Genomic DNA, 11,510 nt, shown 5'->3' with positions numbered 1-11,510 from the left:
TGGATTCTTCAGACTATGGTTGATGGTACAATGGATTCTTCCGACTATGGTTGATGGTACAATGGATTCTTCCGACTATGGTTGATGGTACAATGGATTCTTCAGACTATGGTTGATGGTACAATGGATTCTTCAGACTATGGTTGATGGTACAATGGATTCTTCAGACTATGGTTGATGGTACAATGGATTCTTCAGACTATGGTTGATGGTACAATGGATTCTTCAGACTATGGTTGATGGTACAATGGATTCTTCAGACTATGGTTGATGGTACAATGGATTCTTCAGACTATGGTTGATGGTACAATGGATTCTTCAGACTATGGTTGATGGTACAATGGATTCTTCCGACTATGGTTGATGGTACAATGGATTCTTCCGACTATGGTTGATGGTACAATGGATTCTTCCGACTATGGTTGATGGTACAATGGATTCTTCAGACTATGGTTGATGGTACAATGGATTCTTCAGACTATGGTTGATGGTACAATGGATTCTTCAGACTATGGTTGATGGTACAATGGATTCTTCAGACTATGGTTGATGGTACAATGGATTCTTCAGACTATGGTTGATGGTACAATGGATTCTTCCGACTATGGTTGATGGTACAATGGATTCTTCAGACTATGGTTGATGGTACAATGGATTCTTCCGACTATGGTTGATGGTACAATGGATTCTTCAGACTATGGTTGATGGTACAATGGATTCTTCAGACTATGGTTGATGGTACAATGGATTCTTCAGACTATGGTTGATGGTACAATGGATTCTTCCGACTATGGTTGATGGTACAATGGATTCTTCAGACTATGGTTGATGGTACAATGGATTCTTCAGACTATGGTTGATGGTACAATGGATTCTTCAGACTATACATTGCTTGTTTTGTCACATGAACTGACAATAAGCGAGCTATTAGAATTTTAGCAACCAGGAAATAGCGGAGCGATTTCCGCGTATTATATCTTTAATCGATTGACTTCCTTTCCAGAGAGAGAAGGTAGCCACCAAAAGACGTCCCAGCTCTCTAAACGACCTTGATCAGAGTCAGGAGGAGAGAGAGATCGAGTTCCTCAGACTGCAGGTTCTGGAACAGCAGAATATTATTGACGACCTGTCAAAGGTATTTACAATTTCTATGACAACAGCAACCCTCCTTGGGTTCTCTCTTTCTCTTTCTTTCTCTCTCTCTCTCTGTCTCTCTCTCCCTCTCTCTCTCTCTCTCTCTCTCTCTCTCTCTCTCTCTCTCTCTTCTCTCTCTCTCTCTCTTTCTCTCTCTCTCTTTCTCTCTCTCTCTCTTTCTCTCTCTCTCTTTCTCTCTCTCTCTTTCTCTCTCTCTCTTTCTCTCTCTCTCTTTCTCACTGTCTCTCTCTCTTTCTTACTCTCTCTCTCTCTTTCTCTCTCTCTTTATTTCTCTCTCTCTCTTTCTTTCTCTCTCTCTTTCTTTCTTTCTTTATTTATTTATCTCTCTCTCTCTTTCTTTCTTTCTCTCTCTCTTTATCTCCCTCTCTCTTTCTCTCTCTCTCTCTCTTTCTCTTTCTCTTTTTCTCTCTCTCTCTCTCTCTCTCTCTCTCTCTCTCGCTCTCTCTCTCTCTCTCCCTCCCTCTCTCTTTCTCACTGTCTCTCTTTCTCACTGTCTCTCTGTCTCTCTCTCTCTCTCTCTCTCTCTCTCTCTTTCTCACTGTCATTATTTCTCTCTCTCTCTCTCTCTCTCTCTGTCATTCTTTATCTCTCTTTCTCTCTCACTCTCTTTTTATATCTCTTGCTCTCTCTCGCTTACTCTCTGTCATTCTTTATCTATCTTTCTTACTCGCTTACTCTCTGTCATTCTTTATCTATCTTTCTTACTCGCTTACTCTCTGTCATTCTTTATCTATCTTTCTTACTCGCTTACTCTCTGTCATTCTTTATCTATCTTTCTTACTCGCTTACTCTCTTTGTTTCTTTCTTTCTCTCTCTCTCGCCATCCCTCTCTCTCTCTTTCTCTATTTGTCTCCCTCTCTCTGTCACACTCATGCTCACAGTCACCTTCACTGGTAGGCCACACACACTGATTTTGAATCAAACGGAAGGGATTTGTAGTCATGTAACACAGGATGAGACATTGCAACAACAACTAAATGTCTGTGTTTTCTAGGCACTGGAGACAGCTGGATACGTGAAGAGTGTGATTGTAAGTTAATTAAGATAATTCCATCAAGTATTATGATAGGAATGCAACACGAGGGATAGTTTAATAGGAACAACAACTAATCTAATCTAATCTTATATCAATATAATCTTAGTTTGATGCAACCCCTCCCTAGACTCTGATATGGAAATGTCCTTGTGTGTCTTACTCTCACACTTTTCCTATATATAGTAGTGCACTACTTTTGTCCAGAGACATATGGTGGGCCCTGGTCAAAAGTAGTGCACTACATAAGGAATAGGGTACCATTTGGAATGTATCCTCAGTCTCTCAGCCTCAAAGGAGGGGCAAGATCTGCATCTTTAGTGTCTCTGAGGATAGTACTGTTTAATATTAGGTGTCTCTGAGGATAGTACTGTTTAATATCTAGTTATGTCTCTGAGGATAGTACTGTTTAATATTAGGTGTCTATGAGGATAGTACTGTTTAATATTAGGTGTCTCTGAGGATAGTACTGTTTAATATTAGGTGTCTATGAGGATAGTACTGTTCAATATTAGGTGTCTATGAGGATAGTACTGTTTAATATCTAGCTATGTCTCTGAGGATAGTACTGTTTAATATTAGGTGTCTATGAGGATAGTACTGTTTAATATCTAGCTATGTCTCTGAGGATAGTACTGTTTAATATCTATCTATGTCTCTGAGGATAGTACTGTTTAATATCTAGCTATGTCTCTGAGGATAGTACTGTTTAATATCTAGTTATGTCTCTGAGGATAGTACTGTTTAATATCTAGCTATGTCTCTGAGGATAGTACTGTTCAATATTAGGTGTCTCTGAGGAAAGCTCTGTTTAATACGCCCGTTGTATTCGACACATGACAAACAACATTTTCCTTCATCTTCTATGGAATGGTGTTGTAGGAAAGAGATATGTTGCTGAGGTACAGACGGCAGGGCAGCATAGGGAGGAAGAAGGCCATCAGGCCGTGTAAACCGGTGGTAGAGACGTTCTTTGGTTACGATGAAGAGGCTTCTATAGACTCAGACGGTTCCTCCATCTCCTTCCACACAGACAGGACACCGTGCACACCAGACGATGACCTGGAGGAGGTAAGACATGGAGACACACAGTTTTGCTTGTCGTGTTTAAAGGGGAGTCTGACAGAGAGAAAGAGTGTGATCAAGAGAGGAGGGAGAGAGGAAAGAGAGAACGATGAAGACAGAGAAAAAGACAGAGGAGGGAGAGAGGAAAGAGAGAACGATGAAGACAGAGAAAAAGAGAGAGGGAGAGAGGAAAGAGAGAACGATGAAGACAGAGAAAAAGAGAGGAGGGAGAGAGGAAAGAGAGAACGATGAAGACAGAGAAAAAGAGAGAGGGAGAGAGGAAAGAGAGAACGATGAAGACAGAGAAAAAGAGAGGAGGGAGAGAGGAAAGAGGGAACGATGAAGACAGAGAAAAAGAGAGAGGGAGAGAGGAAAGAGAGAACGATGAAGACAGAGAAAAAGAGAGGAGGGAGAGAGGAAAGAGAGAGCGATGAAGACAGAGAAAAAGACAGAGGAGGGAGAGAGATATATGTATGTTTTGTCGTCTGATTGCTCCCTGATGACAGCTTGACGTTTTGACATTTGGTTTTGTATTAGAACTATGAATGAATGTGGACGTGTGTTTCCATTCTATACAGCAGTCAATTACAGAAGTGTAAATATGCAACGCAACGTTTACCGAGAAGCAGACATATTGCCTGTTTCTATTGTCATATGTTGTTTCTGATATTGTGTTATAATAACCATGGGGAGGGACAGTGACCTCTGACCTCCCTCACTGTTGTTTCTGATATTGTGTTATATTGTTATAATGACCATGGGGAGGGACAGTGACCTCTGACCTCCCTCACTGTTGTTTCTGATATTGTGTTATATTGTTATAATGACCATGGGGAGGGACAGTGACCTCTGACCTCCTTCACTGTTGTTTCTGATATTGTGTTATATTGTTATAATGACCATGGGGAGGGACAGTGACCTCTGACTACCCTCACTGTTGTTTCTGATATTGTGTTATAATGTTATAATGACCATGGGGAGGGACAGCGACCTCTGACTACCCTCACTGTTGTTTCTGATATTGTGTTATAATGACCATGGGGAGGGACAGCGACCTCTGACTACCCTCACTGTTGTTTCTGATATTGTGTTATAATGACCATGGGGAGGGACAGCGACCTCTGACTACCCTCACTGTTGTTTCTGTCTGTCTGTACATCTGCCTGTCTGCCCGTCTCTCCGTCTGCCTGTCCGTCTGTCTGCCTGTCTGCCCGTCTGTCTACCTGTCTGTCTGTACATCTGCCTGTCTGTCTTTCTGCCTGTCTTCCCGTCTGTCTGCCTGTCTGTCTGCCCATCTGTCTGCCTGTCTGCCCATCTGTCTACCTGTCTACCTGTCTTTCTGTTTGCCTGCCTGTCTGTCTACCTGTCTTTCTGTCTGCCTGTCTGCCTGTCTGTCTACCTGTCTTTCTGTCTGCCTGTCTGCCTGTAGGGTATGATCAGGGAGGAGACAGAGATGAGGTTTCATCAGTTGACCATGGAGTACCAGGCTCTTCAGAGAGCCTATGCACTTCTACAGGAGCAGGTGGGGGGCACGTTTGATGCAGAGAAGGAAGTCAAGGTAAGAGGTGCTCTATCATGATGCCATTATCAAAACATGTATTTCATTCACTGGGCAGTAATGTATTTCAGACCACAAGTCCACTGGAGGCATTGGGCTATAGTCGTATTCACCTGTCCTTCGTAAGTAGGACTCCTCCCAGGCCTGAATCAGCCCAGACATTCACATAAATCATGCATTGACGTCCGTAAGAGAAAATGTGAGTTAAGCACGCAAGTCTCAAACTAAAATGCTGCCCTAGAGACTGAACCAGGTAGAGACTGACCAGGTAGAGCCAGAATGCTGCCATAGAGACTGAACCAGGTAGAGACTGAATGCTGCCATAGAGACTGAACCAGGTAGAGACTGAACCAGGTAGAGACTGAACCAGGTAGAGACTGAACCAGGTAGAGACTGACCAGGTAGAGCCAGAATGCTGCCATAGAGACTGAACCAGGTAGAGACTGAATTGTATTTTTTTATTTTTTTATTTCACCTTTATTTAACCAGGTAGGCTAGTTGAGAACACCTTTATTTAACCAGGTAGGCTAGTTGAGAACACCTTTATTTAACCAGGTAGGCAAGTTGAGAACACGTTCTCATTTACAATTGCGACCTGGCCAAGATAAAGCAAAGCAGTTCGACACATACAACAACACAGAGTTACACATGGAGTAAAACGAACATACAGTCAATAATACAGTATAAACAAGTCTATATACGATGTGAGCAAATGAGGTGAGATAAGGGAGGTAAAGGCAAAAAAGGCCATGGTGGCAAACTAAATACAATATAGCGAGTAAAACACTGGAATGGTAGATTTGCAATGGGAGAATGTGCAAAGTAGAAATAAAAATAATGGGGTGCAAAAGAGCAAAATCAATAAATTTATTAAATACAGTTGGGAAAGAGGTAGTTGTTTGGGCTAAATTATATGTGGGCTATGTACAGGTGCAGTAATCTGTGAGCTGCTCTGACAGTTGGTGCTTAAAGCTAGTGAGGGAGATAAGTGTTTCAGAAATGTTTGTAGTTCGTTCCAGTCATTGGCAGCAGAGAACTGGAAAGAGAGGCGGCCAAAGAAAGAATTGGTTTTGGGGGTGACTAGAGAGATATATATACCTGCTGGAGCGTGTGCTACAGGTGGGAGATGCTATGGTGACCAGCGAGCTGAGATAAGGGGGGACTTTACCTAGCAGGGTCTTGTAGATGACATGGAGCCAGAATACTGTCATAGAGACAGAACCAGGTAGAGACATAATGCTGACATAGAGACTGAACCAGGTAAACACTGGACCATGTAGAGACTGAACCAGGTAGAGACTGAACCAGGTAGAGACTGAACCAGGTAGAGACTGAACCAGGTAGAGACTGAACCAGGTAGAGGCTGAACCAGGTAGATCCAGAATGCTGCCATAGAGACTGAACCAGGTAGAGACTGAACCAGGTAGAGACAGAATGCTGCCATAGAGACTGAACCAGGTAGAGAAACATATTCTACTAGCATTTATTATCATTGTATATAACCAGTGAATGTTTTTCTCTTCACTCCACAGACAAGAGAACAGTTGCAAGCAGAGCTTATTCTCTACCAAACCAGAATACAGGACCTGGAGTGTGTTCTGTCCCAGCAAGGACAGGTGACTGGATTACACACACACACACACACACACACACACACACACACACACACACACACACACACACACACACACACACAGTTCTTTGCCACTGATTTCCTGTGTGTTTGTAGGATATGAAGTGGATCGAGGAGAAACAAGCCCTGTATCAAAGAAATCAAGAACTTATAGAGAAGGTATAAAACTATTATCCGTGATATTTACCTGAAGTGATATGTCACATGTAATCCAGGTGTGATTGGGAACATGTGATTACATTTCCCCGGTGTATTTCTGTCTCTTAACAGATCAAGCACATGGAAACAGAGGAGTCACGTTTAAAAAACGAATTTCAGGACGCCAGAGACCAAAATGAACTCCTGGAGTTCCGGATCCTTGAACTTGAAGTAAGAGCACGGCCATTTGACCCCTCACAACAACTGCTTTCTCGGGCGCCGCCCCCTAGCTCCATCCTCTCCAATCTCTATCAGTTTTCACTGGACCTTGTAAACGATTGGACAGAAACATGTTTAATCTTAATGATATTCACGTTTTTGGAAATGTATTGTCAGTTTTAGCTGTACTCGTACATACTTTAGCTAATGAAAGAGTTGCAGGCTAGTTTTACATGCCCCTGGTCTCCAAGATGGTCCATTTAGTAATAATGTCATCTATAACCATCCAGGAGAGGGAGAGGAGATCTCCAGGAATCAACTTCCACGACATCCACTTCTGTGAAGGCATCAGTCCACTGCAGGTGTACTGTGAGGCCGAGGGAGTCACAGTGAGTCTATAATAATAATATCATATATACACTGCTCAAAAAAATAAAGGGAACACTAAAATAACACATCCTAGATCCGAATGAATGAAATATTCTTATTAAATACTTTTTTCTTTACATAGTTGAATGTGCTGACAACAAAATCATTCAAGAATTATCAATGGAAATCAAATGCATCAACCCATGGAGGTCTGGATTTGGAGTCAAACTCAAAATTAAAGTGGAAAACCACACTACAGGCTGATCCAACTTTGATGTCATGTCCTTAAAAACAATGAGGCTCAGGCTCAATGAGGCTCAGTAGTGTGTGTGGCCTCCATGTGCCTGTATGACCTCCCTACAACGCCTGGGCATGCTCCTGATGAGGTGGTGGATGGTCTCCTGAGGGATCTCCTCCCAGACCTGGACTAAAGCATCCGCCAACTCTTGGACAGTCTGTGGTGCAACGTGGCGTTGGTGGATGGAGCGAGACATGATGTCCCAGATGTGCTCAATTGGATTCAGGTCTGGGGAACGGGCGGGCCAGTCCATAGCATCAATGCCTTCCTCTTGCAGGAACTGCTGACACACTCCAGCCACATGAGGTCTAGCATTGTCTTGCGTTAGGAGGAACCCAGGGCCAACCGCACCAGCATATGGTCTCACAAGGGGTCTGAGGATCTCATCTCGGTACCTAATGGCAGTCAGGCTACCTCTGGCAAGCACATGGCCCCCCAAAGAAATGCCACCCCACACCATGACTGACCCACTGGCAAACCGGTCACGCTGGATGATGTTGCAGGCAGCAGAACGTTCTCCACGGCGTCTCCAGGCTGTCACGTCTGTCACATGTGCTCAGTGTGAACCTGCTTTCATCTGTGAAGAGCACAGGGCGTCAGTGGCGAATTTGCGAATCTTGGTGTTCTCTGGCAAATGCCAAACGTCCTGCACGGTGTTGGGCTGTAAGCACAACCCCCACCTGTGGACATCAGGCCCTCATACCACCCTCATGGAGACTGTTTCTGACCGTTTGAGCAGACAGATGCACATTTGTGGCCTGCTGGAGGTCATTTTGCAGGGCTCTGGCAGTGCTCCTCCTGCTCCTCCTTGCACAAAGGCGGAGGTAGCAGTCCTGCTGCTGGGTTGTTGCCCTCCTACGGCCTCCTCCACGTCTCCTGATGTACTGACCTGTCTCCTGGTAGCGCCTCCATGCTCTGGACACTACGCTGACAGACACAGCAAACCTTCTTGCCACAGCTCGCATTGATGTTCCATCCTGGATGAGCTGCACTACCTGAACCACTTGTGTGGGTTGTAGACTCCGTCTCATGCTACCACTAGAGTGAAAGCACCGCCAGCATTCAAAAGTGACCAAAACATCAGCCAGGAAGCATAGGAACTGAGAAGTGGTCTGTGGTTTCCCACCTGCAGAAACACTCCTTTATTGGGGGTGTCTTGCTAGTTGCCTATAATTTCCACCTGTTGTCTATTCCATTTGCACAACAGCATGTGACATTTATTGTCAATCAGTGTTGCTTCCTAAGTGGAGAGTTTGATTTCAAAGAAGTGTGATTGACTTGGAGTTACATTGTGTTGTTTAAGTGTTCCCTTTATACTCAGAGGGAGTCACATTGAGTCTATATCTATAATAATAATATCATATAAAAGGTGCTAGGGGGTAGAGGCTAGGAGCTAGGAGCTAGGGGCTAGGAGAGTGTCTAGGGGCCTCAAATTCAAATCTTGACCTCAAAGCCAGTTCCACTGCATTTCTTCATTGTTTCCTTCTAATCAGGGCCTGATTTAGACCTGGGACACCAGGTGGGGTGATATTAATGATCAGGGCCTGATTTAGACCTGGGACACCAGGTGGGTGATATTAATGATCAGGGCCTGATTTCGACCTGGGACACCAGGTGGGGTGATATTAATGATCAGGGACTGATTTAGACCTGGGACACCAGGTGGGGTGATATTTATGATCAGGGCCTGATTTAGACCTGGGACACCAGGTGGGGTGATATTAATGATCAGAGCCTGATTTAGACCTGGGACACCAGGTGGGTGATATTAATGATCAGGGCCTGATTTAGACCTGAGACACCAGGTGGGGTGATATTAATGATCAGGGCCTGATTTAGACCTGGGACACCAGGTGGGGTGATATTAATGATCAGGGCCTGATTTAGACCTGGGACACCAGGTGGGGTGATATTAATGATCGGGTACTGATTTAGACCTGGGACATCAGGTGGGTGATATTAATGATCAGGTTGACCAGACAACCAGTAGTTGTCCTCGTAGGGTCAGAGTTGAATACCCTTGGTCTAGGGGGAGTGTTAAGGAGTTGATTTGAAGTTTAACCTGATGTTCTTGTCTCTTCTCCCTGGCAGGACATCATCATTACAGAGCTAATGAAAAAGCTAGATATACTGGGGGATAATGCCGTAAGTGTATGTTCATTTCCTATCTACATGTATGTTCATGTATGTCTGCCTGCAGTAGGATCCGCTCCAACCTCACTGGACTCATTGCTCTGTCTATCTGTCTCCTCTGTGTTGATGGATATGCTCTCTGCTTGATACTGAGTGTCTCAGTGTTGATGGATCTGCTGTCTGCTTGATGCTGAGTGTCTCAGTGTTGATGGATCTGATGTCTGCTTGATACTGAGTGTCTCAGTGTTGATGGATCTGCTGTCTGCTTGATGCTGAGTGTCTCAGTGTTGATGGATCTGCTGTCTGCTTGATACTGAGTGTCTCAGTGTTGATGGATCTGCTGTCTGCTTGATGCTGAGTGTCTCAGTGTTGATGGATCTGATGTCTGCTTGATACTGAGTGTCTCAGTATTGATGGATCTGCTGTCTGCTTGATACTGAGTGTCTCAGTGTTGATGGATCTGATGTCTGCTTGATACTGAGTGTCTCAGTGTTGATGGATCTGATGTCTGCTTGATACTGAGTGTCGTAGTGTTGATGGATCTGATGTCTGCTTGATGCTGAGTGTCTCAGTGTTGATGGATATGATGTCTGCTTGATGCTGACTGTTGATGGATCTGCTGTCTGCTTGATACTGAGTGTCTCAGTGTTGATGGATCTGATGTCTGCTTGATACTGAGTGTCTCAGTGTTGATAGATCTGCTGTCTGCTTGATACTGAGTGTCTCAGTGTTGATGGATCTGATGTCTGCTTGATACTGAGTGTCTCAGTGTTGATGGATCTGATGTCTGCTTGATACTGAGTGTCTGAGTGTTGATGGATCTGCTGTCTGCTTGATACTGAGTGTCTCAGTGTTGATGGATCTGATGTCTGCTTGATGCTGAGTGTTGATGGATCTGATGTCTGCTTGATGCTGAGTGTTGATGGATCTGATGTCTGCTTGATACTGAGTGTCTCAGTGTTGATGGATCTGCTGTCTGCTTGATACTGAGTGGCTCAGTGTTGATGGATCTGCTGTCTGCTTGATGCTGAGTGTCTCAGTGTTGATGGATCTGCTGTCTGCTTGATACTGAGTGTCTCAGTGTTGATGGATCTGATGTCTGCTTGATACTGAGTGTCTCAGTGTTGATGGATCTGCTGTCTGCTTGATACTGAGTGTCTCAGTGTTGATGGATCTGCTGTCTGCTTGATGCTGAGTGTCTCAGTGTTGATGGATCTGCTGTCTGCTTGATACTGAGTGTCTCAGTGTTGATGGATCTGCTGTCTGCTTGATACTGAGTGTCTCAGTGTTGATGGATCTGCTGTCTGCTTGATGCTGAGTGTCTCAGTGTTGATGGATCTGCTGTCTGCTTGATACTGAGTGTCTCAGTGTTGATGGATCTGCTGTCTGCTTGATACTGAGTGTCTCAGTGTTGATGGATCTGATGTCTGCTTGATACTGAGTGTCTCAGTATTGATGGATCTGCTGTCTGCTTGATACTGAGTGTCTCAGTGTTGATGGATCTGATGTCTGCTTGATACTGAGTGTCTCAGTGTTGATGGATCTGATGTCTGCTTGATACTGAGTGTCTCAGTGTTGATGGATCTGATGTCTGCTTGATGCTGAGTGTTGATGGATCTGATGTCTGCTTGATACTGAGTGTCTCAGTGTTGATGGATCTGATGTCTGCTTGATACTGAGTGTCTCAGTGTTGATGGATCTGATGTCTGCTTGATACTGAGTGTCTGAGTGTTGTGTTCTCCTTATGTGCCATGTACCACCCAGAACCTTTCCAACGAGGAGCAGGTGGTGGCCATTCACGCCAGGACCGTCTTAACGCTAGCAGAGAGGGTAGTTATATTCTCAACAACTTACATTTCAAAAGGCTGTTTTAAAATCTTTGTTTGTTTGAATGCCAGCCTTGTCTTTG

General features: G+C 44.3%; 1 protein-coding gene across 6 annotated transcripts in view; it reads left to right on the top strand.

The window, feature by feature from the left end:
* Positions 1-11,510, top strand: part of LOC110516041 (Janus kinase and microtubule interacting protein 3) — an 89,589-nt gene that overhangs the window by 69,226 nt on the left and 8,853 nt on the right. For all 6 annotated transcript variants that reach the window (XM_090228812.1, XM_090228809.1, XM_090228811.1 and 3 more), the window contains 10 exons: positions 1,004-1,135; positions 2,150-2,185; positions 3,071-3,259; positions 4,683-4,811; positions 6,344-6,427; positions 6,541-6,603; positions 6,715-6,813; positions 7,092-7,190; positions 9,560-9,613; positions 11,366-11,431. In XM_090228812.1, coding sequence (XP_090084938.1) covers positions 1,004-1,135; positions 2,150-2,185; positions 3,071-3,259; positions 4,683-4,811; positions 6,344-6,427; positions 6,541-6,603; positions 6,715-6,813; positions 7,092-7,190; positions 9,560-9,613; positions 11,366-11,431 — 951 coding nt within the window. The remainder of the gene's footprint in view (positions 1-1,003; positions 1,136-2,149; positions 2,186-3,070; positions 3,260-4,682; positions 4,812-6,343; positions 6,428-6,540; positions 6,604-6,714; positions 6,814-7,091; positions 7,191-9,559; positions 9,614-11,365; positions 11,432-11,510) is intronic.

The sequence above is a fragment of the Oncorhynchus mykiss genome, unplaced genomic scaffold (assembly GCF_057628025.1).
Source record: "Oncorhynchus mykiss isolate SJ-2025 unplaced genomic scaffold, ASM5762802v1 scaffold101, whole genome shotgun sequence".
Lineage (NCBI taxonomy): Eukaryota > Metazoa > Chordata > Actinopteri > Salmoniformes > Salmonidae > Oncorhynchus > Oncorhynchus mykiss.
Note: the sequence above shows the minus strand (reverse complement) of the source record. Positions and strands in the feature narration are given on the sequence as shown.